Source organism: Oncorhynchus masou, chromosome 13, assembly GCF_036934945.1.
Source record: "Oncorhynchus masou masou isolate Uvic2021 chromosome 13, UVic_Omas_1.1, whole genome shotgun sequence".
NCBI classification, from domain to species: Eukaryota; Metazoa; Chordata; class Actinopteri; order Salmoniformes; family Salmonidae; genus Oncorhynchus; species Oncorhynchus masou.
Window position 1 is genome coordinate 49,484,974 of NC_088224.1, and position 26,183 is coordinate 49,511,156.

A 26,183-nucleotide genomic window follows, 5' to 3' on the forward strand; every position below is an offset into this window, starting at 1 on the left:
ACAACAAATAGGTCCCTTTTTCCTGGTGCATTGTAGCTTACACCTGTCCTGGCTTAACCCCTCTTCTCCTCCACTTCTGATTCCCCTCTTTCTGTATGTGTTCATTTTCTGTCTCTCTCTCTTCTCCGGCTGGTTCACTGTTAGAGCGAGTACCAGCCTCGCATGGTGTTTGAGATAGACACTGACACCAACACCATAAAGAGGAAACCTGGCACTCACAAGCAGGTGAAACACATCTTTGGTTACAGTCCTACACACATTTGACTTGTTTCACATGCACATTTAGGGATCAACTATGTGTACACAGCATACACACAGTCGCACATTGTTGGAGCACAGCAATACATACAAACAAACCAACCAAGTCATAGGCACTTAACCCAAATTGCACCTTTAATTTGCTCTAGATAAGAGCATCTGCTAAATTACTGAATTATAAAATGATATACGGGCTGTCTGCAAACATACCATCCCACACGCATACATGCACACAGTTGTTGTTTTGTGGCCTGTATCTGCAGCATGCTGTGTGTGCACTGTGCTTTACTCAATTAACAGAACAGTACTCCATTTTCTATCTCTCTGCTTATAAATCTCTCCATTATTCCACGTCTCTTTATTTTCCTTCACACTTCCTTGTTACTCTTTCTCCTCAATTGTCATTTTATTTTTAAATCCCTCAATCCACCTGTTGCCATTCCTTCCCTCGTCTCTCTCCTTATTTCTCCTTATATTTTTGTCCTCCTGCACTCTTTCTCTCCAACCACCTCCCCCAAGTCTCTTACTGTGTCTGGGATGTCCATAGATGGGTGTCTCTCCTATCCTGCCGATATTGCCCCAACTTGTCTACTGCATGTACTGCAACCTTGCACGTCGTCTTTTCAGAGGAACCTCCCTTTTCTGTCTCTGTCTTTTTATTTCCTTATGCTTTGGATTTTGGAGCATGCTGTTAAACACTGGTCCAGGGCCAGTTTCGTGATGGTTAGAGTTTGGCTCATGCATGTGTGGTGCGCTCCCCTGTGCAAAGTGCCTGCTGTGACACCACCCAGGTTTGAGCTACACTTTGGCTGTGGATGAGGTGAGTTTCCCCTGCATAATGGGAACGCGTTGAGCACCTATTAGGAAAGCACAAGGTGTCTAAATCTAATCCATGAATATATCATTATAAGCTGGCCCTAAGGGGCCACTCTACCTACCTGCAGCCAGAGAGTCCGCTCCATGGCTCTATGCCCACAGTCCACCCTCTTCTCTGTAACAGTTGCCCATCTTTGATGTAGTGGTAAAAGATAGGTTTGTTAACACCAAACGGTAAAAGATGAATGCTAATGCTAACAGCGCTAATGTTGGTGTCAAAAGGTGCTCTCGTGATATTTGCAGGCCTTTACTCTCCCTCATTACATCTCTGGTGTCAACAGAGGCGTGATATAAACCTGTGTATTGTTGAGAGAACCGTATGTGCATGAATGCCAGAGTTTCACTCCTGACTCCAGTTGAAAGTGGGATGAAATTAACCCTCTCTCTTCCTCTGTTTGCTCTCTGTCGGAACTTGAATGGCCACCCAGCAGGGCGAGGATCGCTGCTCCTCCCTGTCTCCCACAGGTAAGACACCAGTCACACTATTCCTGCTGCCCTTCACTGCTAGGTGCAGCTCGTGCCATTGGCTTCCAGGGAAACCAGAGTGTAAATGGGTGTGAACGAGAGCAGCTTCCAACGCACCCTTCCCCTTTCCTGACTCATTTTCTGTATCCCAAATTGACTACAACTCCCTAGACGTTCCTGTGGATCTGAAAGGGTTTTATAACACGCCATATTCACTCTATCACTCTCCCACCTGCTCACTTCCTCTTCTGCTTGCAGCCCTCCAATCACCTTCTTACCCCGGCCCTGTTACTCCGCCCTCCTGCTGTGGACCTGCCCAGCGGCCGGACAGCTTCTTGTTTCGCCTCAGCCAGAAGGAAGAGCAGAGGAGAGGTATGTCACTGGATCACAACCTCTAGATCTTGGCTGCATGGCCTGGGAGTTTTCAGAAGAGAGTGTTGGTACCTCTTGAGTGTGCAATGCGCATGTCGCAATTGGGTGTCAGTGACATTGCTCTTGTAACTAGCTGGGCTGATAGACACGTCTGGATGGGATCCTGCACAGTCACTGAGCGATACTGTGGATAGTCAAACAAAATAGATGCTTCACACCCTTAGAATTAATTTGGGGGTCGGGGAGGGGGGGTAGTAGTATTAGATCATTTTGCGTATATGGAAAGATTTCTATGTTTTAAATAGGGGAGGGGATATTGTCGGCTTTTGTTTTGACTTATGTATGCTGGTCTGCTCTGTTGGTTTTGTGATCCCATCTATGACTTTGATTTCTGTCTGTCTATAGGTCAGAGTTTTGTCTGTTTGGTTCAGTGACTAACATGCATCTGTGGCGTATAGTTTCGTAGCTCAGTTTTCTGTTGGTTTTGTTCCGACTCTCTATTACTTCAAGTTCCTTCTGTTGCTGTAGTTTGCCTTCTGGATTGTTTGCCAGCCGTCTGGTCATGCACTTGTATCCGTAGAGCTGGACTTTCCTCGTCTTCAGGATGAATGATTAGCACCCATTCTGCTTTCACCAGCTTTTGATCTTGTGTGTGTATGTTTGAGCCTGTCTGGTTCTGCCTTCCTCGCCAGGTGATGGTGCCGCCCCCAGGCCAGAGCCTGAAGATGTGACCCCTACCCAGGCTCAAGGCCCCATGGGAGAGGAGGCTGCTCTGGTGGAGCAACTGCGGAAGGTGAACAGATTCTCCCCCCCTTTTGAACAAGCTATTAGGGCCTGGAGTTTCTACTGGGTTCTTTGGCCCGTATTCATAAAGCATTTCAGAGTAGAAGTGCTGAACCAGAATCAGTCTTTCCTTTCAGATTGTAATGTGTACAATTATATGAACACGGGGACCTGATCCTAGATCGGCACTCCTACTCTCAGATGCTTCGTGAGCCCAGGTCAGATCACAAGGTCAGGAAGAACTCCAGTCCCGACATGTGCTGATCCCCCTGTAATTGTGTCCTGCTCTATTTTGTAGAACATAGAGTCACGTCTGAAAGTGTCCTTGCCAAGCGACCTGGGAGCAGCACTGACCGACGGGGTCGTCCTCTGCCATCTGGCAAATCACGTGCGGCCACGATCCGTACCCAGCATCCATGTGCCCTCCCCTGCTGTGGTGAGTGTTTGTGTGTTTGCGCACTTTGTGCGTGTGCTGTGCGTGCAAACCATGTGTGCATTGGTGAGATGTCAGTTTTAGAATACATTTTGTCAGTGTGTCTTTCTGTCAGGAACACTACACTTCAAGCATATCAATACAACAATGCTACTTTTTTGCATTTGGGTTATGATCAGACACTGCTTACATCCCAAATGGAACCCTATTCCCTATATGCTGTGACATAGCCCTTCAGGCCCTGGTCAAAAGTAGTGCACTTGACAGGGAATAGGGTGCCATTTGGGACACAACCGCTGTCATTGTGCTTACCATTGTCCCCGTTCTGTCTCTATCCATCAAGCCCAAACTGACGATGGCCAAATGTCGGCGGAACGTGGAGAACTTTCTGGAGGCGTGTCGCAGGATCGGGGTTCCACAGGTAAGACCTTCACACTAGTTGAATAAAGGACTGGCATACTCAACTCACTAGTCTTCATGCTAAAACGTCTGTGTGTTTGTGATGGGTTAGAAAAAGCATATGATCCAAGAGAACCTTTACTGACTGACTGTTCTTCAGATTTTAATTTGCTAGCAGCAGGCAGTGACCTAAACAAATGAATGAAATACCTGAAGGCTATTTTCAGACAGTGCAGGTTTTTCTCTTCTATCATAAGATGTTTTGTTCATAGTAGGGAGACAGACTCCCTCTACTACTCTGCTTTTTGTATCAACAACAGTTTAGCCTACTTCTCTGTCCCTGCTGTTTATCAGTTGACTCCAGCTAACTCAATTGACAAATGGGCAACCTGCATAGCTTTTGTAAACCGCTTAATAACAGTGACTTTCTCTCTCTCTCTCTCTCCGTTCCTCCGCTTCCCTCTCAAATGCATCTTCCATCCAAACACACAACTCCCCTATCTGTGTGATCTTATCCTTTGCCCACCCCACCTAACCCCTTCCTCCACCATTCTCTTCCCCCACTTCACCTCCCGTGGGACAGGAGAGGCTGTGCACAGTGGAGGAGGTTCTGGATGGCCGGGGAGGCTGTGTTTACGGGACGCTGGGGGTCCTGCTCTCCATGGCTCCTCCCCCCCTCCAAATGCCTTCTCCTCCGGCCCAGCTGGCAGGCTTCGCCCTCTTCTATCTGTCCATCATGTCTGTACTGTGTGCCCTGTACTGCCACCTGGTGCCCCACCTCTGAACTGTCTGTCTGGACAACACAATCCCTTCCTCACATTCCTCGTCCCACAACAAACGGACTCTCTACCACTTGTGCACACACTATCTCAAACACACACCACTCGCACTCCTCTGTGCTTCTCATTTCATATTGCGATGTTTTCCATCACTGCAGCATTATCTATTCAGACACAGCAGTCAGCAGAACTCAACAAGGGAAAAACACAAGAATAAGTGGACCGCTCCCTCTCTGTCCCACTCTGCCTTAACAAAGAGGAGCGCTCGCCACTGCCTGGTTTGCCATCCACTGAAACGGGCACAACTCCATATGCCAAATACCATATAGTAGGTTTTATCTTTTGTTGTTCCAGTTGTTTGTTGGGTAGGTTACTTGCGTCTCCTCAAGGAGTGGCAAGGTGGACCTTCAATGCTCCCTCGTTACCCTTCTGTCATGTACTGGCACTCCCCCCATTTGAGAGGGACAGCGAGACCCTGGAGCTGGCTGTGTTGTCACTGAACTGTCCGCTACTGTACCTACCTACTGAACCTCCGTCTGTGCCTTAAGTTTGTCCGCCTGCCAACGTGTGTTTCCGATGGAACATTCCCACCCGAAGCCACTTCCATTGCACTAATAACATCAATCAAGTCGGAGTGCTTGTCCAATGTAGCCTACGTGCTGCTTCCTCCCTCCTCCTGTCCCTGAGACGAACAAACCACTGACTAATCAATGCCGAGCGCTTCTCTTCTCTCCTGAATCTAGCACAGCTTAGCCTAAGCTGCAAAGTCAGTCTGAAGTTTTAGCCTAATCAAGAGAGCAGGTCGGCGAGGGTCATGTTAGCCTTTGAGTCTTTGCTGACGCACAATCAAGTTTCCGACAGGAACCCTTTTTATTTCCTTGACTGTCTGTGATCCAGCCCCCCTCTGTCATAATGCTCATTTTGTGGCTCCGGGGAGATCTTTCCGCTAGATATAGATCTAGGATCAGCTACACCTCCCCAATCCTAACCTTTAAAGAGGAACTGAAACGCTCAAATCACCCTACATTTTACAAGGTATGTACCCTGTTGAAGGTAATGTTCTGAAAATACTTCTAAAACATAATATGATAAATTCGTAGAGTTCCTAGCACAAGCTTCTTCAAAAAAGTCTTTATTTAACTTGGCAAGTCGGAGAGATATACCTGCTGGAACGCGTGTTTCAGGTGGGTGCTGCTATGGTGACCAGCGAGCTGAGAAAAGGGGGGACTTTACCTAGCAGGGTCTTGTAGATGACCTGGAGCCAGTGGGTTTGGCAACGAGTATGAAGCGAGGACCAGTCAACGGGAGTGAACAAGTCGCAGTGATGGGTAGTATATGGGGCTTTGGTGACAAAACGGATGGCACTGTGACAGACTGCATCCAATTTGTTGAGTAGGGTAATTGGAGGCTATTTTGTAAATGACATTGCCGAATTTGAGGATCGGTAGGATGGTCAGTTTTACAAGGGTATGTTTGGCAGCATGAGTGAAGGATGCTTTGTTGCGAAATAGGAAGCCAATTCTAGATTTAACTTTGGATTGGAGATGTTTGATGTGAGTCTGGAAGGAGAGTACAGTCTAACCAGACACCTAGGTTTTTGTAGTTGTCCACATATTATAAGTCAGAACCGTCCAGAGTAGTGATGTTGGGCGGGCAGGTGCAGGCAGCGATCGGTTGAAGAGCATGCATTTAGTTTTACTTGTATTTAAGAGCAATTGGAGGCCACGGAAGGAGAGTTGTATGGCATTGAAGCTCGCCTGGAGGGTTGTTGTCCAAAGAAGGGTCAGAGGTATACAGAATGGTGTCGTCTGCGTAGAGGTGGACAGAGAATCACCCGCAGCAAGAGCGACATCATTGATGTATACAGAGAAGAGAGTCAGTCCAAGAATTGAACCCCGTGGCACCCCCATAGAGACACACTGAACTCTCTATCAGAGAAGTAGTTGGTGAACCAGGCGACGCAATCATTTGTGATACCAAGGCTATCGAGTCTGCCGATGAGGATGTGGTGATTGAGTCGAAAGCCTTGGCCAGGTCAATGAATATGGTTGCACAGTATTGTTTCTTGTCGATGGCGGTTAAGATATTGTTCAGGGCCTTGAGCGTGGCTGAGGTGCACCCATGACCAGCTCTGAAACCAGATTGCATAGCGGAGAAGATACTGTGGGATTCGAAATGGTCGGTTATCTGTTTGTTGACTTGGCTTTCGAAGACCTTAGAAAGGCAGGGTAGGATAGATATAGGTCTGAAGCAGTTTGGGTCAAGAGTGTCCCCCCCTTTGAAGAGGGGGATGACCGCAGCTGCTTTCCAATCTTTGGGAAAGAGAGGTTGAACAGGCTAGTAATAGGGGTGGCAACAATTTTGGCAGATCATTTTAGAAAGAAAGGGTCCAGATTGTCAAGCCCGGCTGATTTGTAGGGGTCCAGATTTTGCAGCTCTTTCAGAACATCAGCTGACTGGATTTGGGAGAAGGAGAAATGGGGAAGGCTTGAGCGAGTTGCTGTGGGGGGTGCAGTTCTGTTGACTGGGGTAGGGGTAGCCAGGTGGAAAGCATGGTCAGCCGTAGATACAGTGGGGCGAAAAAGTATTTAGTCAGCCACCAATTGTGCAAGTTCTCCCACTTAAAAAGAGAGGCCTGTAATTTTCATCATAGGTACACTTCAACTATGACTGACAAAATGAGAAGAAAAAAACCCGAAAATCACATTGTAGGATTTTTAATGAATTTATTTGCAAATTATGGTGGAAATAAGTATTTGGTCACCTACAAACAAGCAAGATTTCTGGCTCTCACAGACCTGTAACTTCTTCTTTAAGAGGCTCCTCTGTCCTCCACTCGTTACCTGTATTAATGGCACCTGTTTGAACTTGTTATCAGTATAAAAGACACCTGTCCACAACCTCAAACAGTCACACTCCAAACTCCACTATGGCCAAGACCAAAGAGCTGTCAAAGGACACCAGAAACAAAATTGTAGAACAATGACTGTCTGTACCATGGTAGAAATTAATGAACTTATAGCCGGACTGGCAAATAGGGAGAGACGATGTGAGAACCATACAGCCATTGTACTGGAACGGAGATGACACGGGCTAGTACTAAAACTAATGATGTCATTTTCAGTTTATAATCTGTGGTAAAATGTGTAATGGGCAGTACTCTCGTGACTAAACGCTGCTGATTGACTTTAAGACTGGGCTCTGTCCATTTTATACTATCAAGAGTCATACAAATTCTTATGAATTGACAGTGTTTAATTTTAATTGGGTATTAAAGCAGAGGAATTTAATTCCTGCAACACACGGGGGGGGGGGGGGAGACCTAGTGAATGACCTGCAGAAAGCTGGGACCCAAGTAACAAAGCCTACCATCAGTAACACACTATGCTGCCAGGGACTCAAATCCTGCAGTGCCAGACGTGTCCCCCTGCTTAAGCCAATACATGTCCAGGCCTGTCTGAAGCTTGCTAGAGAGCATTTGGATGATCCAGAAGAAGATTGGGAGAATGTCATATGGTCAGATGAAACCAAAGTATAACTTTTTGGTCAAAACTCAACTCGTCGTGTTTGGAGGACAAAGAATGCTGAGTTGCATCCAAAGAACACCATACCTACTGTGAAGCATGGGGGTGGAAACATCATGCTTTGGAGCTATTTTTCTGCAAAGGGACCAGTAAGATTGATCCGTGTAAAGGAAAGAATGAATGGGGCCATGTATCGTGAGATTGAGTGAAAACCTCCTTCCATCAGCAAGGGCATTGAAGATGTAACGTGGCTGGGTCTTTCAGCATGACAATGATCCCAAACACACCGCCCGGGCAACGAAGGAGTGGCTTCGTAAGAAGCATTTCAAGGTCATGGAGTGGCCTTGCCAGTCTCCAGATCTCAACCCCATAGAAAATCTTTGGAGGGAGTTGAAAGTCCGTGTTGCCCAGCAACAGCCCCAAAACATCACTGCTCTAGAGGAGATCTGCATGGAGGAATGGGCCAATTTACAAGCAACAGTGTGTGAAAACCTTGTGAAGACTTACAGAAAACGTTTGACCTCTGTCATTGCCAACAAAGGGTATATAATAAAGTATTGAGAAACTTTTGTTTTCATAATTTGCAAATAAATTCATTAAAAATCCTACAATGTGATTTTCTGGATTTTTTTTCTTCTAATTTTGTCTGTCATAGTTGAAGTGTACCGATGATGAAAATTACAGGCCTCATCTTTTTAAGTGGGAGAACTTGCACAATTGGTGGCTGACTAAATACTTTTTTGCCCCGCTGTAAATGCGTAATGAAATTCTCAATTATAGTGGTTTTATCGGTGGTGACAGTGTTTCCTATCTTCAGTGCAGTGGGCAGCTGGGAGGAGGTGTTCTTATTCTCCATGGACTTTGAGTTTGTGTTGCAGGAAGCAAATTTATGCTTGAAAAAGCTAGCCTTGGCTTTTCTAACTGCCTGTGGATATTGGTTTCTAGCTTCCCTGAAAAGTTGCATATCATGGGGACTGTTCGATGCTAACGCAGAACGCCATAGGATGTTTTTGTGTTGGTTAAGGGCAGTCAGGTCTGGAGAGAACCAAGGGCTATATCTGTTCCTGGTTCTAAATTTCTTGAATGTGGCATGCTTATTTAAGATGGTGAGGTCAAGTTGGTTAGGATGATATCGATGAGGGTGTCCGTGTTTACGGCTTTGGGGTGGTACCTGTTAGGTTCATTGATAATTTGTGTGAGATTGAGGACATCAAGCTTAGATTGTAAGATGGCTGGGGTGTTAAGCATTTTCCAGTTTAGGTCGCCTAGCAGCACGAGCTCTGAAGATAGATGGGGGGCAATCAGTTCACATATGGTGTCCAGAGCATAGCTGGGGCAGAGGGTGGTCTATAGCAGGCGGCAACAGTGAGAGACTTGTTTTTAGAGAGGTGGATTTTTAAAAGTAGAAGTTCAAATTGTTTGGGTACAGACCTGGATAGTAGGACAGAGCTCTGCAGGCTATCTTTGCAGTAGATTGCAACACCTCCCCCTTTGGCCGTTCTATCTTGTCTGAAAATGTTGTAGTTAGGGATAAAGAGTTCAGAATTTTTGGTGGTCTTCCTATTGGCTTCCTAGTGGCTTCTAATGTTAACATGCATAAAACCAAGGCTATTACGGTTACAGAAGTCATCAAAAGATTGCGCCTGGGGAATAGGAGTGGAGCTTGGCACTGCAGGGCCTGGATTCACCTCAACATCAACGGAGTAGGATAAGGGTACGGCTAAAAGCTATGAGAATTGGTCGTCTAGAACGTCTGGAACAGAGAGTAAAAGGAGGTTTCTGGGGGCGATATAATGTACAGACAAAGATATGGTAGGATGTGAATACAGTTGAGGTAAACCTAGATATTTAGTGATATTGTCTCTAGAAACATCATTGAAACCAGGAGATGTCATCGCATGTGTGGGTGGTGGAACTAATAGGTTGGATAAGTTAAAGTGAGCAGGACTAGAGGCTCTACAGTGAAATAATCCAATAAACACAAACCAGAACAGCAATGGACAAGGCTTATTGACATTAAGAAGAGGCATGCTTAGTCGAGTGATCATAAGGGTCCGGTGAGTAGTGAGGTTGGTTGGGGTCGCAGCGATTCAGACAGCTCGCCGGGCCATCGGTAGCAGGCTGGCAGAGAATGGAGGTCTGTTTTTAGCTACCTCGTGCTTTTCCGTCGGTAGAATAGTGGGGTTCCGTGTGGTAGAGGGGATCAATCCAATTGGCAAAATAAATATAGTTATGGTGACCCAAGAAAAATTGTCCGATAGACCTATTCAGATAGCAGCCGATAAGACAGCTAACGATTTGTGGGCCACAGATGGGCGTTCAGGTAACGTCGCGATGGAGGGGCCAGTTGGATAACTCACTCGGGCAGATAACGTCTGTCGTCCAGTCGTGAAGCTCTGGTGGGCCTCCGCATCGGCAGTAAAACGGGTCCGGATAGGTGATTGTAGCCCAGGAGTGACTGATGGAACTCTTCAGCTGGCTAGCTCCGGAATAATTTATGTTTGCTCCGGGATCGACGTAAGCCAATAGTCACATGGATAGCAGCTAGCTAGCTGCAAGATCCAGGTGTAAATGTCCAGAGCTTGCGGTTGAAATCCGGGGGTATGGAGAGAAAAATAGGTCCGGTATGTTCTGGTCTGAGTCGCGTTGTACAAAACTGCCGATAGCTTTTCGAGCTTACAGTGAGGGACTTCAGATGTGCCAAACCTAAGAGAGGCTAGCTATTCAGTTAATGCAAGCTAACGTTAGATGCAGACATGTAGGTTGTTAGATGTCCACTCCTATTAAATCAATTGCAGCTAGTTGTGAGATTTACCAAATGATCCTGCCAGTATCCATAGTGAAATGAATCATCCATAGTAAAATTCTGCACTGAAGCAAGCTGATAACATCACAAGCTACTGTAGCTAACTGACCCATCAATGATAGCTGAGCTTGCCATGATTTTGGACTTGCTAGCGAGCTATGATAGCCCACCTTGCACAGTATATTTGTTTTTTATTTATTTGTTGGACATAAACACTACATAAAGAGAGACCTAAGACAACTGCACAACATGGCAACACATGACAATACAACATATTAGCAACCCATCATGACAACATTCACCACCATGGTAGCAACACCAACATGGTAGACAGCAATACATCACTCAAAGCAACCACAAGTGCCAGTAAGAGTGTCAATGGTGGGAGTCTTTGAATGTAAAGAGAACTGTCCAGTTTGAGTGTTTGTTGCAGCTCGTTCCAGTTGCTAGCTACAGCGAACTGAAAAGAGGAGCGACCCAGGGATGTGTGTGCTTTAGGGACCTTTATCAGAATGTGAGACTGGCAGCACGGGCGTTGTATGTGGAGGATGAGCGCTGCAGTAGATATCTCAGATAGGGGGGAGCAAGGCCTAAGAGGGTTTTATAAATAAGCATCAACCAGAGGGTCTTGCGAAGGGTATACAGAGATGACCAGATTACAGAGGAGTATAGAGTGCAGTTATGTGTCCTATAAGGAGCATTGGTGGCAAATCTGATGGCCAAATGGTGAAGAACATCTAGCCGTTCGAGAGCACCCTTAACTGCCGATCTATAAATGATGTCTCCATAATCTAGCATGGGTGGGTTGGTAATCTGATTCAGCGTTTGGCAGCTGGGGTGAAAGATAGAGAGAACTAATCCTGCAGCTTGGAAATGAAAACATTCTCAATAAAGCTACTAACATGCATTGTAATCTGGGCTGCCTGTCAGATGAACCATTCAAGTGATGTCATTTATGGCGGCCCGCATTAGTCAAAGAGCCAATTTTCTAATGTTTTTTGCAGCTACTTTAAGGGTAGGAACTTGCTTCTTTACCACATTTGACTTAATAAAATGTTTCAGTTCTTCTTTAACCATTAGTAGGGAAAACTGACCCACGATCAGTGTCAGGAGGCAACTTCAATTTACACCCATTTTAGCACTTGCCTGATCCCAGGTCTGTTTGTGTGTGAAAACAAATCTGGGACCAGTCTTGGTAGGCACAAGCTGTGGTAACAATCAGCCCCTGGATATGACTGGACTGCCTTCAGAAAGTATTCCCGCCCTGTGACTTTTTACAAATTTTGTTGTCTTACAAAGTGGGATTAAAATTAATTTAATTGTCATTTTTTTGTCTACGATCTACAGAAAATACTCTGACAAAGTGTGGGGGGGGATTATGAAAAATCAAACCCTAATCTTGACTAGGTATGTATTCAATACATAAGTCCAATGCTTGTTAGAAACCCCCTTGGCAGCGATTACAGATGTGAGATCTGTGAAATTGGATGTTGATCATTCGTAGACATCCATTTTCAGGTTTTGCCATAGATTTTCAAGCAGATTTGGGTCAGAACTACAATTATGCCACTCAGGAACATTCACTTTCTTCCTTGTAAGCAACTAAAGTGTAGATTTGGCCTTGTGTTTTAGGTTATTGTCCTGTTGAAAGTTGAATGTGTCACTCTCACCTGTGCTTAGCTCCATTCCATTTATTTATTTTATCCTGGAAAGTCCCCAGTCCTTAATTATTACAAGCATACCCATAACATGATGCAGCCACCACTATGCTTGAAAATATGTGGAGTGGCACAGAGTAATGAATGCATTACAGAGTAATGTATTCAGGACAAATTGTGTATTGATTTGTATTTTTTTTATGCAGTATTACTTTAGTGCCTTGTTGCAAACAGGATGCATGTTCTGGAATATTTTTCTGTACAGGCATCCTTTTCACTGTCAATTAGCTTAGTATTGTGGAATAACTACAATGTTGATCCATCCTCAGTGTTGTCCTATCACAGCCATTATTAAACTGTTTTAAAGTCACCATAAGGCTCATGGTGAAATCCCAGAGCGGTTTCCTTCCTTCCTGGGGCGTTGTGTGTTAGGAAGGTCACCTGTGTCTTTGTAATGACTGGGTGAATTGATGCACAATCCAAAGTGTAATTAATAACTTCACCATGTTCATGGGGATATGTAATATCTGCTTTGTTTTATTTTACCCTTCTACCAATAGGCGCCCTTCTTTGCGAGGCATTGGAAAATCTCCCTGGTCTTTGTGGTTGAATCTGTGTTTGAAATTCACTGCTCAACTGATGGACAGATAATTCTCTGTGTGTGGGGTACAGAGATGAAGTAGTCATTTAAAAATCATTATCAACACTATTATTATACACAGTGAGTTCATGCAACTTAATATGTGACTTGTTAAGGACATTTTTACTCCTGAACTTATTTTAGACTTGCAATAACAAAGGGGTTAGAAATTTCAGACTTTTATTTTGTAAAAAATCAAATTTTGACATGGGGCGTTGTGTGTAATCAGTTTTAAATTCAGGCTGTAACAAAATGTGGAAAGTCATGGCGTGTGAATAGTTTCTGAAGGCACTGCATATTGCAATGAGTGCTCTTATACTGCTCTATAGACAAAGCACATATTCTGAGAAAGAGCGAGCAAGTGACTCTGGGTTTGTCCCAAATGGAACCCTATTCCTTAGCGTGTACTACTTTTGATCTGAACCCTATGGGCCCCCTGGTTAAAAGTAGTGCGCTCAATAGGGAATAGGGTGCCATTCGGGGCGCAGGCTGCGTGTGTAGTTTGTTGTTGGTCTATGCTGAATGACAAGGAGTAATGTCTCCTTTGGCTCTCAAGAGCGGTGTGTATGTTCTCTGTGTCAGTGGTCTGTTTGGTTAGAGGATGTGTACCCACGTGCCGATCTCTACTGTTGTTGACCGTTCAACTCTTTCCCAGAGCTCCTCCTTTCACAATAAAATCAACCAAATATTTGGTGTTACTTCCTTTCTCTCTGCAGTCTGTCTTCTCTCTGTGCTACTTTAGATTGTGTTACCACATTTTCTCTCACTCACTCACTCACACTTGTATTTGCTCCTGTGGGATATGTTGTTCAGTGGGTATCTCAGTGCACCAGTCCCTACTTATTGTAATCACACCTCTGCTTCTTTTCCATGCTCTCCTCAAGGTCATGCCTTTGGATCCCATTCACATTTTCCATGCTCTCCTCAAGGTCATGCCTTTGGATCCCATTCACCTTTTCCATTATGTTGCGTTTGATGTCTTTACATTTTTGTTGATGATGATTTCTGTTATCTTTTGGTGGTGGTTTTTGATATTATTATTTACCCATCCATTGACATATCCATTTTTGTTCTCCCCTCTCCTGTTTTCCATCCTCCTTTTGCCTTGCGTGTGTGTTTCTGTGTGTGCGTGTTTTTATGTATGTGTGTGCATGTGCTCTTCGTCTGGCCTCAGACCCAGCTGTGCCTGCCCCTCCACATCCTGGAGGAGAGAGGGCTCCCTCAGGTGGCCGGGACGGTGTGTGCGCTCCTGGAGCTGGCCCCGCCCAAACACACAACTTCCCCCGCCACGACCATTACTACCCCTCTGGCCATTTAGTGCAGTGGAGTTCCACATTCACTCTCATGGATGGACAGACACAGGACCCACTCTCTCCCTCTCCGAGGGTATGTTACATGACTTTCCCTCTCGACCACCCCTGGCACAAGGGTGTGAAGAGAAGACACCCTAAAAAATACTATCCCATTTTCCCCCAGCCTCCTCAGCCATACAGGGGCACCCAGCCTTCCCAGAATGGTCTTCCCCAATGGAGAGAGAGAGAGAGGGAGAGAGAGGGGGGGAACACAAGTAGGTAAAAGAAAGGGTTGACTGTCTTTCCCCCAGTGTCCCCACAGACTGCTTATGACTTGCAGCCTCTAAAGAGAGACAGACAACCGAGATTGTTCCAGACAAACGGTCAGTTGGACGGCAAGGAAGAGGGTTCTTTTATTTTCTAATATTAGTCAGTTGTCTTCTCTCACTTCTCTCTCCATCCTCCTTTTACTGATGTTCACCAGGGATTATTTTATTTTATACCATTACTATTATTATTGCATCTCATTTCTCATATTCATTTTACTGTCACATGTCAGATTCTTGCAGGTCAGCGGGGTCAGGTAGGGGGAAGGGTTCGGAGACTAGGAACTTGTCGGTTGTCTAAGTAACACAGTCATGTGAGCAACAGTCACGTTGATGCTGCCAACACTTATAATGGCTGTTATGAAATGAACCCGTCTTCATTTTTTATTATGTTGTCAAATCACAGGCTCGCTGATTCAAAAGCGATGCTGGAGTAGAAAGAGAGAGGGAGCTATGGGAATCTCTGTTTTATCTTTCTCAGTGTTGTGTACAAATATATACTGAGTGAACAAAACATTAGGAACACTATCCTAATATTGAGTTGCACCCCCTTTTACCCTCAGATCAGCCTCAATTTGTTGGGGCGTGGACTCTACAAGGTGTTAAAAGCATTCCACAGGGATGCTGGCCCATGTTGACTCCAATGCTTCCTACAGTTGTCAAGTTAGCTGGATGTCCTTTGGGTGGTGAACCATTATTGATAAACCCAGCAGCGTTGCAGTTCTTGACACTCAAATCGGTGCGCCTGGCATCTACTACCATACTCCGTTCAAAGGCACTTAAATATTTTGTCTTGCCCATTCACCCTCTGAAAGCCACACATACACAATCCATGTCTCAATTGTCTCAAGGTTTAAAAATCCTTATTTAACCTGTCTCCTTCATTTACACTGATTGAAGTGGATTTACAAGTGACATCATAGCTTTCACCTGATCAGTCCGTCATGGAAAGAGGTGTTCCTGATGTTTTGTACACAGTGTAATATGGATCATTATACAGAAGTGGTGCAAATTGGGGGTTGGAAAAAATGCACATTTGTATCCTATTTTCCCCAAACTTTCTGCACACGTCTTCCAACATATGTCAGGGAGATATATATACATACACACACACACACAAACACTACTCACACTTTGTATTGCATATTTTAAATCTTTACCTTAACACTAGATGTAATTTCTGGAACACAGTGTAAAAAGGAGAACCAGCACTAGTGCTAATTTTGATTAACCTTATTACACATTCATTTGAGAAATGATTTGCATACCAAATTAACAAAATAACCTGTTTCAGTGTCAATAGAGGACTCAGGTGGATATAATTTGTTTTAGTATAGACATTGCTATTGAGGGCTTCAACCATTTAAAAGTAGTGAACTGGGTGTGCATTGCTATGGGTTTGGAGTTCAGCCAATGATCAGACAGTATTTTCTTTTTCAAATTGAAAACCAAAGACGAAAGTAATATCAAGGAGCCAAGACCGATATTTATACCAGGACATTGGTCCCAAGATCCAGACCCAGTGAGTTGAGATGATGACAAATAAAGACCAAATTTGTGGTCTTGAGTGTTTTATGGGGGGGGGGGCTCAGTCTGACTTTCAACTTACTCCTTAAAGTCGTAGTAGTGTATTGCACAAGGTGCCATTTTGAAAGTGGATAGTGCAAAAGCAGTTTCTCTTGTCATTGCAGACCTTAGAGAGCTCTATGTCAGAAATGTCCAGATCAACGAGCCCATGTCAGCTAAAATCTTTTAGCAATGTTTTTTAGTGTATTGATTTGCAGGAAATAGGATTTAAAATGGCAAAATGTTCTCTCAGCCAACAAGAGGGGTGTGAACAGTTTGTCAGTAATGTTCTTGTGCCACAGATGTTCCCCAATGCTGGAAGGGGGCCTGAGTAAAAAGTTTGGGAACCCTTGCAGTAGAGCATAGTACATTATAGGTCATCGATGTTTTGGCTAAATCGATGCTAATGTTTGGGGTCTTGGATAGTTGGATCGCCCTGCTGGATATTTTATTTATTTATTTTTATTTCACCCATGATATGCATCTCAATACAATAAAGTGTGGACTTGTCCCCTACCCACATGGTGGTCCTCTTGTAGCTCAGTCGGCAGAGCATGCCGCATGCAACTTTAAAATGGAGATAGCCTCAATAGCACTGCCCATGCTGTCAGATGCCATAATGGCATAGATACAAAAACGAGTCAATGTCCGTACAGTGAGACGCCTAAGACAGCTCTACAGGGAGACAGGATGGACAGTTGATCGTCCTCGCAGTGGCAGACCACGTGTAACAACACCTGCACAGGATCGGTACATCCGAACATCACACCTGCGGGACAGGTACAGGATGGCAACAACAGCTGCCCGAATTACACCAGGAACGCACAATCCTTCCATCAGTACTCAGACTGTCTGCAATAGCCTGAGAGAGGCTGGACTGAGGGCTTGTTGGCCAGTTGTAAGGCAGACCCTCAGTTGACAGTGAGAGAACGTTTCTTTTTTTGCTGAGTTTATATGGTGTCAATTGTTTTGGTTGTGACTGTTTCGGACTTAAAAGAATCCCCAAAGCTCTCTTTCATTTGGACAGATGTACATCCCACCAAACATGTAATTAATGACACTAACTCAAAATAGATGATGATTTACCAACTTGCTCACTCATTTTCTCCAAAATGTCTGCAGATGGACTACTCACCATGTGGCCATGCTGGAGAAGGGTGCAATCCCATCACCTGTTGATACTTGTAGGGGTGTGGCTTAAGGTACATTAATTCTATTGTCTTTTAATGTGTGCGTTTCGGTAGTGACATCAAAAGGTGGGACAGCATTTTTTTATAGAAAGATGTTTAGTAAAAATGAGATCAGTATCTTTCAATGTAATAATAGAACCATTCAAGATGTTCTATTGAAATAATAAAAACTACTTAAATGCTTTATTTAAAAAAATGATGTTTAGGAATCGGTGTAGGACAGCCAACTCAATAGAAATAGGTGTATAAAAAAATGACTTTGTACTATATGAATTGAACTATATTTGTTATTGACTTGGATTGAAATACAACACATCATGAAGTAAATAAAACATTTTTTTATATATATATTTTTTGGGGGGTGGGACTGCAATTTGCACCACTTCTGTAGAATCACTCGTATATATAGCTTCAATTTGTGTTTTGCCACAAGGAGTTGCAGTCTCATGTAGCTACATGGATTGGACACCGCACCCCAGGGTGTAGGTAGACACTGTCCCAAAGTGCTGTGCCAGGGCAAGTCAAATAAAAAGTTCTATAAGAAAACAAGCCTCTTAAAAGGTTTGTGTGGGATTGGTTCAAGCTGATCCTAGACCAGCGTTTACAGGCAAGTTATTCCTTGAGTGCAGCTTGTCAAGGGCCTATGTATGGGCAGGTTGACTGACAGCATGACATCATAGCCTGCACCTTTGCATTCGTCTCCGTGTTTCTATCCTGACGGTTCTTACTTATTATTGTCCACTCTAGTGATGAGCGGTTGGGGCTGGCCAGGGTTGGGCTAAACATGCACTAACTTTGTAGAAAATAAAAGTCTGTTTTATTTTTGTATTTTTTACAAACCACCTCATCACCTTCACCGTTGAGTTCAACATGGAGAGTTGAGACCATAGACAAGTAGTAGTGAACAGGACACTGTCTGCATCATGCACGGAACTCATCTTTTATCACTACATGTTGCTAAATTTGCATGAGATTAAAAGCGGTCTATAGATTTTGCTATTGACACTGTTCAAGACACCCTTCCGATTCTCATGATCAAGTTGTTTTTAGTGTATGGTTCAATCATTTTTTTATGGACACAAATGTGTCTCTTGCTGCACATGTTGCTAAGTTGGTCTGTTCATTAGGTGCCAAACAGAAGATAAAAAAACAGGGACTACCTGTTTTTGTCCAATAAGAAATGTTCATTTTTATTATCCATTGCAAAAGATTTTCAGTTGCAGTGTTACCTACAGAAAGACTGGTTAATGGACTGACTCTTAGTTCTGAGGCAGACACAACCTCTCGTTCCCAGGGAGGGGGATGAGGGAGTGCTAGCCACAGAGCTGACAATAATACTGGTCACGGGTTGACCCGAGGACAACAGATTGAATGGGCTCTTGTTGGCAGATTCCCAGCCTCCCTTTTCAGAACTCGTAGTCTATCGAAAATCAAGTTAAAATGGTAATATCTCTATGTAGGCAGCCTACATAGCTTTTACTATAAGGATGTGCATCGATGTAGGCTGGGATTCTGCCTACATAGCTTCTGAAGGGAAAAAAATATCATTGGTATGTGTTTACCATGAACTTTCTTTTGGATAGACTGAGTTGTGAAAAGGGAAGTTAAAGGTGTATAAATATAAATGTTTTGTATAGATATTTTAGTGTTTTTTTCCCCCCTGCCTGATTTGGACTTTCTCCAGCAGAAATCATGTGCCCCTACTGCTGGGTCTGGACACTGTGACATTTGTACAGTAAAATAGATGCATTCCATTTGTTTACAAGTATGTACTACTTCCCACATACAGAGAGGACCTTGTTAATGACCGTAACATGGTTTTTACATTTTTACAGTTTGCTGAAATTGTCCCCGAAAAACTGAATTATTTTCTGGAATTAATATTTGTCTTTATCGTTCAAGTGCATTAATAAAAGTTTCCCCATTTCAATCTCCTGATTGTGCTTCTTTATTACCATTCTTGACCTTGTTGGACTGTGAGGACCTTGGTGGTAGTTGTATTCAAAATAGCCATGCCAACTTTATACTCTAGATCAAAGAAAAACAGCATTTCTCATTGAATATATATTTAACTACAGGCCAAGTGTCGACTTCGATTGTCTGTAATCAGGAATTCAACACTGAAAAGTAACATGTCTGTATTGGGATCAATACTTTTTTGGAGTTTACTTTCACTGGAGCACCAGAAGCCTGAACCTTACTTTTTCTTTCATTTATTGGACTTGGGCTACTTGCTTTTCTTACAGGGGCCCAGGCTGCGTCGTACTAACATTCCTCTGCAGGCGACAGACAGGGAATAAGACTGTTGGGGTGTAATAAACAAAAGAGGGGACAATTGTGACTTATTTATTTTGCTTTCAGAGAATAGGAGCTGAAAATACTTGGTAGAGGGAACATGCAGTTGAAGTTGGAAGTTTACATACACTTAGGTTGGAGTCATTAACTAGTTTTTAACCACTCCTCACATTTCTTGTTAACAAACTATAGTGTTGGCAAGTCGGTTAGGACTTTGCATGACAAGTCATTTTTTTACAGAGATTATTTCACTTATAATTTACTATCACAATTCCAGTGGGTCAGAAGTTGACATACACTAGGTTGACTGTGCCTTAAAACAGCTTGGAAAATTCCAGATGATGTCATTGCTTTAGAAGCTTCTGATAGGCTAATTGACATTTCAGTCAATTGGAGGTGTACATGTGGCTGTATTTCAATGCCTACCTTCAAATTCAGTGCCTCTTTGCTTGACATCATGGGAAAATCAAAAGAAATCAGCCAAGACCTCATCATTGGGTCTGGTTCATCCTTGGGAGCCATTTCCAAACACCTGAAGGTACCACGTGTTCTATTTGTCCAGATGAATAAGTATAAACACCATGGGACCACACGGCTGTCATACCACGCAGGAAGGAGACTCATTCTGTCTCCTGGAGATTAACGTACTTTGGTGCGAAAAGTGCAAAACAATCCCAGAACAGCAGCAAATGACCTTGTGAAGATGCGGGAGGAAACCGATCCAAAATATCTACAGTTGTCAAAAATGAACATACACATTGGCCAAATACATTTAAACTCAGTTTTTCACTGACATTTGATCCTAGTAAACATTCCCTGTCTTAGGTCGGTTAGGATCACCACTTCATTTTAAGAATGAAATGTCAAAATAATAGTAGAGAGAAGGATTTATTTCAGCTTTTATTTATTTCATCACATTCCCAAGTGGGTCAGAACTTTACATACATTCAATTAGTATTTGGTAGCATTGCCTATGAATTGTTTAACTTGGGTTAAACATTTCTGGTAGCCTTCCACAAGCTTCCCACAATAAGTTGGGTGAATTTTGGCCCATTCCTCCTGACAGAGCTGGTATAACTGAATCAGGTTTTTAGGCCTCCTTGCTCGCACGCTTTTTCAGTTCTGCCCACATTTTATGTGGGATTGAGGTCAGGGCTTTGTGGTGGCCACTCCAATACCTTGACTTTGTTGTCCTTAAGCCATTTGCCACAACTTTGGAAGTACGCTTGGGATCATTGTCCATTTGGAAGACCCATTTGCAACCAAGCTTTAACTTCCTGACTGATGTCTTGGGATGTTGCTTCAATATATCCACATAATTTTCCTTCCTCATGAGTGCCATCTATTTCGTGAAGTGCACCAGTCCCTCGAGCAGCAAAGCACCCCCACAACATGATGCTGCCACCCCTGTGCTTCACGGTTGGGATGTTCTTCGGCTTGCAAGCCTCCCCCTTTTTCCTGCAAACATAATGATGTTCATTATGGCCAAACAGTTCAATTTTTGTTTCATCAGACCAGAGGACATTTCTCCAGAAAGTACGATCTTTGTCCCCATATGCAGGTTTTTGTTATGGTGATTTTGGACCAGTGGCTTCTTCCTTGCTGAGCAGCCTTTTAGGTTATGTCGATATAGGGCTTGTTTTACCATCACAAAATAGATGGCATCATGAGGGGGGAAAGGTATGTGGATATATTGAAGCAACATCCCAAGACAGTCAGGAAGTTAAAGCTTGGTCGCAAATGGGTCTTCCAAATGGACTTTGACCTCAAGCATACTTCCATACTCCGACATCAACTCTAGCAACAATAAGCCGTTCATCTAAACAAACAAACTAACAGGAGGGAATAAAAATGTGGCAATAGTTATCTCCTTTGAATTCAGAATGGGTTTTGTCGTGGAAATTTCCTCTATTTACCAAATCATGGAAGCAAACCACACACACAAGTCAGAGTTAGTTATTAAAGTCCATCTTTAATTATATGAGCTCTATCACAATCCTGTGACTCTCAGGTAATTCAGTGTCTCTCAGTGAATTCTCTGAGAACCCCTTCTGCATTGCAACTGCGATCCTTTAATAGCAAAGAACACACATAGTCAGACAGCATAGACATAATAAATCGTTCAGCTTTGTCTCCTTACTCAAACCCCAGAACCATAAACCAATCCTCCATATCAACAGACATATATCCAATTGTCATTTAGATACAACCAATTCTAAATACAACCAATCCTGGACAAGCTCACGGAGAGGAGAGTGAGGCTATAGGTTAAGATAAAAGGGAGCATGAGAATGATTCCAGACACTGCCATCCTCCTTTTCCCCGATGGGAAAAGTAGGGAGTGACTGGCACACACACAGTGGAGCAAAAGATATGTTTACACATGATGACACTTTGACCTCTCCCCTCTCTGCGGCCCATGCAACTTAGTCTTGACATAGAACAGATAACTGCAACCCCGCCACAGTATTATACAAAAATTCTGATGAGAAGTAACTTACAAACATATGATGAATATAAAACATCTTACCTATGTTACCAACAAATTCTGATTATTTCAACAACAGTTTTTTTGTCAATAGTGTCATAAAATAAAAGATGGATTTCATAAAACACTGCACTGCCACTAGATGTGATAGGCTTTAAACCACATTTGTCTAGCAAGGAAACCTATGTCCCAAATGAAACCATACAGTGCCTTGCGAAAGTGTTCTGCCCCCTTGAACTTTGCGACCTTTTGCCACATTTTAGGCTTCAAACATAAAGATATAAAACTGTATTTGTTTGTGAAGAATCAACAACAAGTGGGACACAATCATGAAGTGGAACGACATTTATTGGATATTTAAAACTTTTTTAACAAATCAAAAACTGAAAAATTGGGCATGCAAAATTATTCAGCCCCTTTACTTTCAGTGCAGCAAACTCTCTCCAGAAGCTCAGTGAGGATCTCTGAATGATCCAATGTGGACCTAAATGACTAATGATGATAAATACAATCCACCTGTGTGTAATCAAGTCTCCGTATAAATGCACCTGCACTGTGATAGTCTCAGAGGTCCGTTAAAAGCGCAGAGAGCATCATGAAGAACAAGGAACACACCAGGCAGGTCCGAGATACTGTTGTGAAGAAGTTTAAAGCCGGATTTGGATACAAAAAGATTTCCCAAGCTTTAAACATCTCAAGGAGCACTGTGCAAGCGATAATATTGAAATGGAAGGAGTATCAGACCACTGCAAATCTACCAAGACCTGGCCGTCCCTCTAAACTTTCAGCTCATACAAGGAGAAGACTGATCAAAGATGCAGCCAAGAGGCCCATGATCACTCTGGATGAACTGCAGAGATCTACAGCTGAGGTGGGAGACTCTGTCCATAGGACAACAATCAGTTGTATATTGCCTTTATGGAAGAGTGGCAAGAAGAAAGCAATTTCTTAAAGATATCCATAAAAAGTGTCGTTTAAAGTTTGCCACAAGCCACCTGGGAGACACACCAAACATGTGGAAGAAGGTGCTCTGGTCAGATGAAACCAAAATTGAACTTTTTGGCAACAATGCAAAACGTTATGTTTGGCGTAAAAGCAACACAGCTCATCACAATGAACACACCATCCCCACTGTCAAACATGGTGGTGGCAGCATCATGGTTTGGGCCTGCTTTTCTTCAGCAGGGACAGGGAAGATGGTTAAAATTGATGGGAAGATGGATGGAGCCAAATACAGGACCATTCTGGAAGAAAACATGATGGAGTCTGCAAAAGACCTGAGACTGGGACGGAGATTTGTCTTCTAACAAGACAATGATCCAAAACATAAAGCAAAATCTACAATGGAATGGTTCAAAAATAAACATATCCAGGTGTTAGAATGGCCAAGTCAAAGTCCAGACCTGAATCCAATCGAGAATCTGTGGAAAGAACTGAAAACTGCTGTTCACAAATGCTCTCCATCCAACCTCACTGAGCTCGAGCTGTTTTGCAAGGAGGAATGGGAAAAAATTTCAGTCTCTCGATGTGCAAAACTGATAGAGACATACCCCAAGCGACTTACAGCTGTAATCGCAGCAAAAGGTGGCGCTACAAAGTATTAACTTAAGGGGGCTGAATAATTTTGCACGCCCAATTTTTCAATTTTTGATTTGTTAAAGAGGCCCTGTGTAGGGCCTCTTTCTCCATCCTGTCCTTGATGACCACCTGCTCACTGTCTCTGTACTGGAACAGTAGAAAGATCAGAGTCAATATCCAGTGTACAATTTCAGTTCCATACAGGTATACTTTCTTAAAGCGGCAGTTTTCATTCAGTTTTAGTAAGAAGCTGAAGGATAGGGCTGGAGAGAAGTAACAAATCTCAAATTCATAGACGGCTATGTATGCAAAGACGGACCATCCATGATATCAAAATTATATAGTTGACCATGTTTTGTACAGTGTTTGTTTACATTTAAAATGTTTACAAACATTGGAGTTAATGAAGTCATGCACATTTATAAGTTATTCTTAGAGAATCAATGGGTATATACACATGACCAAAAGTATGTGACCTCATCGAACATCTCATTCCAAGGTCATGGTCATTAATATGGAGTTGTTCCCCCTTTGCTGCTTTAACAGCCTCCACTCTTCTGGGAAGGCTTTCCACTAGATGTTGAAACATTGCTGCGGGGACTTGCTTCCATTCAGCCACGAGCATTAGTGAGGTTGGGCACGGATGTTGGGCGATTCGGCCTGGTTCGGTCGGCATTCAAATCAAATCAAATTTTATTAGTCACATACACATGGTTAGCAGATGTTATTGCGAGTGTTGCGAAATGCATTCCAATTCATCCCAAATGTATTGGATAGGGTTGAGGTCAGGGCTCTGTGCAGGCCGGTCAAGTTCTTCAACATCAATCTCAACAAACCATTTCTGTATGAACCTCGCTTTGTGCATGGGGGCATTGTTATGCTGAAACAGGAAAGGACCTTCCCCAACTTGTTGCCACAAAGTTGGAAGCACAGGAATGTCTACAATGTCATTGGGTGCGTGCAACTCAACATTAGGAAGGTGTTCATAATGTTTGGTATACTTAGTGTACATTAGGCCTACTATGCTATTTATTCCCTCGTGTCAGTGCCCTGAACCGTATACTCCAGAGAGCAATGGGTTGCAAAACATGCAGAACATGCTGTATTCATTCAGGCACACCATAGAAACACATTATGCAACGGTTCACTCCAGACCTGACTGCCCTCGACCAGCACAAAAACATCCTGTGGCGGACTGCAATAGCATCGAATAGTCCCCGCGATATGCAACTGTTCAGGGAAGTCAGGAACCAATACACGCAGTCAGTCAGGAAAGCTAAGGTCAGCTTCTTCAGGCAGAAATTTGCATCCTGTTGCTCCAACTCCAAAAAGTTCTGGGACACTGTGAAGTCCATGGAGAACAAGAGCACCTCCTCCCAGCTGCCCACTGCACTGAGGCTAGGTAACACGGTCACCACCGATAAATCCATAATTATCGAAAACTTCAACAAGCATTTCTCAACAGCTGGCCATGCCATCCGCCTGGCTACTCCAACCTCGGCCAACAGCTCCACCCCCCCCCGCAGCTACTCGCCCAAGCCTCTCCAGGTTCTCCTTTACCCAAGGATTGGAAAGCTGCCACAGTCATCCCCCTCTTCAAAGGGGGAGACACCCTGGACCCAAACTGTTACAGACCTATATCCATCCTGCCCTGCCTATCTAAGGTCTTTCGAAAGCCAAGTCAACAAACAGGTCACTGACCATCTCGAATCCCACCGTACCTTCTCCGATGTGCAATCTGGTTTCCGAGCCGGTCACGGGTGCACCTCAGCCACGCTCAAGGTACTAAACGATATCATAACCGCCATCGATAAAAGACAGTACTTGTGCAGCCGTTTTCATCGACCTTGCCAAGGCTTTCGACTCTGTCAATCACCATATTCTTATCGGCAGAGTCAGTAGCCTCGGTTTTTCTGATGACTGCCGTGCCTGGTTCACCAACTACTTTGCAGACAGAGTTCAGTGTGTCAAATCGGAGGGCATGCTGTCCGGTCCTCTGGCAGTCTCTATGGGGGTGCCACAGGGTTCAATTCTCGGGCCGACTCTTTTCTCTGTATATATCAATGATGTTGCTCTTGCTGCAGGCGATTCCCTGATCCACCTCTACGCAGACGACACCATTCTATATACTTCCGGCCCGTCCTTGGACACTGTGCTATCTAACCTCCAAACGAGCTTCAATGCCATACAACACTCCTTCCGTGGCCTCCAACTGCTCTTAAACGCTAGTAAAACCAAATGCATGCTTTTTAACCGTCCGCTGCCTGCACCCGCACGCCTGACTAGCATCACCACCCTGGATGGTTCCGACCTTGAATATGTGGACATCTATAAGTACCTAGGTGTCTGGCTAGACTGTAAACTCTCCTTCCAGACTCATATCAAACATCTCCAATCGAAAATCAAATCTAGAGTCGGCTTTCTATTCCGCAACAAAGCCTCCTTCACTCACGCC

The 26,183-nt window shown here is 43.8% G+C and overlaps 1 protein-coding gene across 6 annotated transcripts in view; it reads left to right on the plus strand.

Annotated features, from left to right (window-relative positions):
• LOC135552480 (DISP complex protein LRCH3-like) overlaps positions 1-19,297 on the plus strand; it is a 75,763-nt gene extending 56,466 nt beyond the window's left edge. For 3 of the 6 annotated variants that reach the window (XM_064984139.1, XM_064984144.1, XM_064984143.1), the window contains 6 exons: positions 1,563-1,599; positions 1,858-1,971; positions 2,664-2,764; positions 3,053-3,190; positions 3,531-3,608; positions 4,170-13,700. In XM_064984139.1, coding sequence (XP_064840211.1) covers positions 1,563-1,599; positions 1,858-1,971; positions 2,664-2,764; positions 3,053-3,190; positions 3,531-3,608; positions 4,170-4,370 — 669 coding nt within the window. In that variant the 3' untranslated portion in view covers positions 4,371-13,700. Of the gene's footprint in view, positions 1-1,562; positions 1,600-1,857; positions 1,972-2,663; positions 2,765-3,052; positions 3,191-3,530; positions 3,609-4,169; positions 13,701-14,167 lie in introns of those variants that run through there. The other 3 variants (XM_064984140.1, XM_064984142.1, XM_064984141.1) reach the window with 2 other exon arrangements.
• The last annotated feature ends 6,886 nt before the right edge of the window (positions 19,298-26,183 follow it).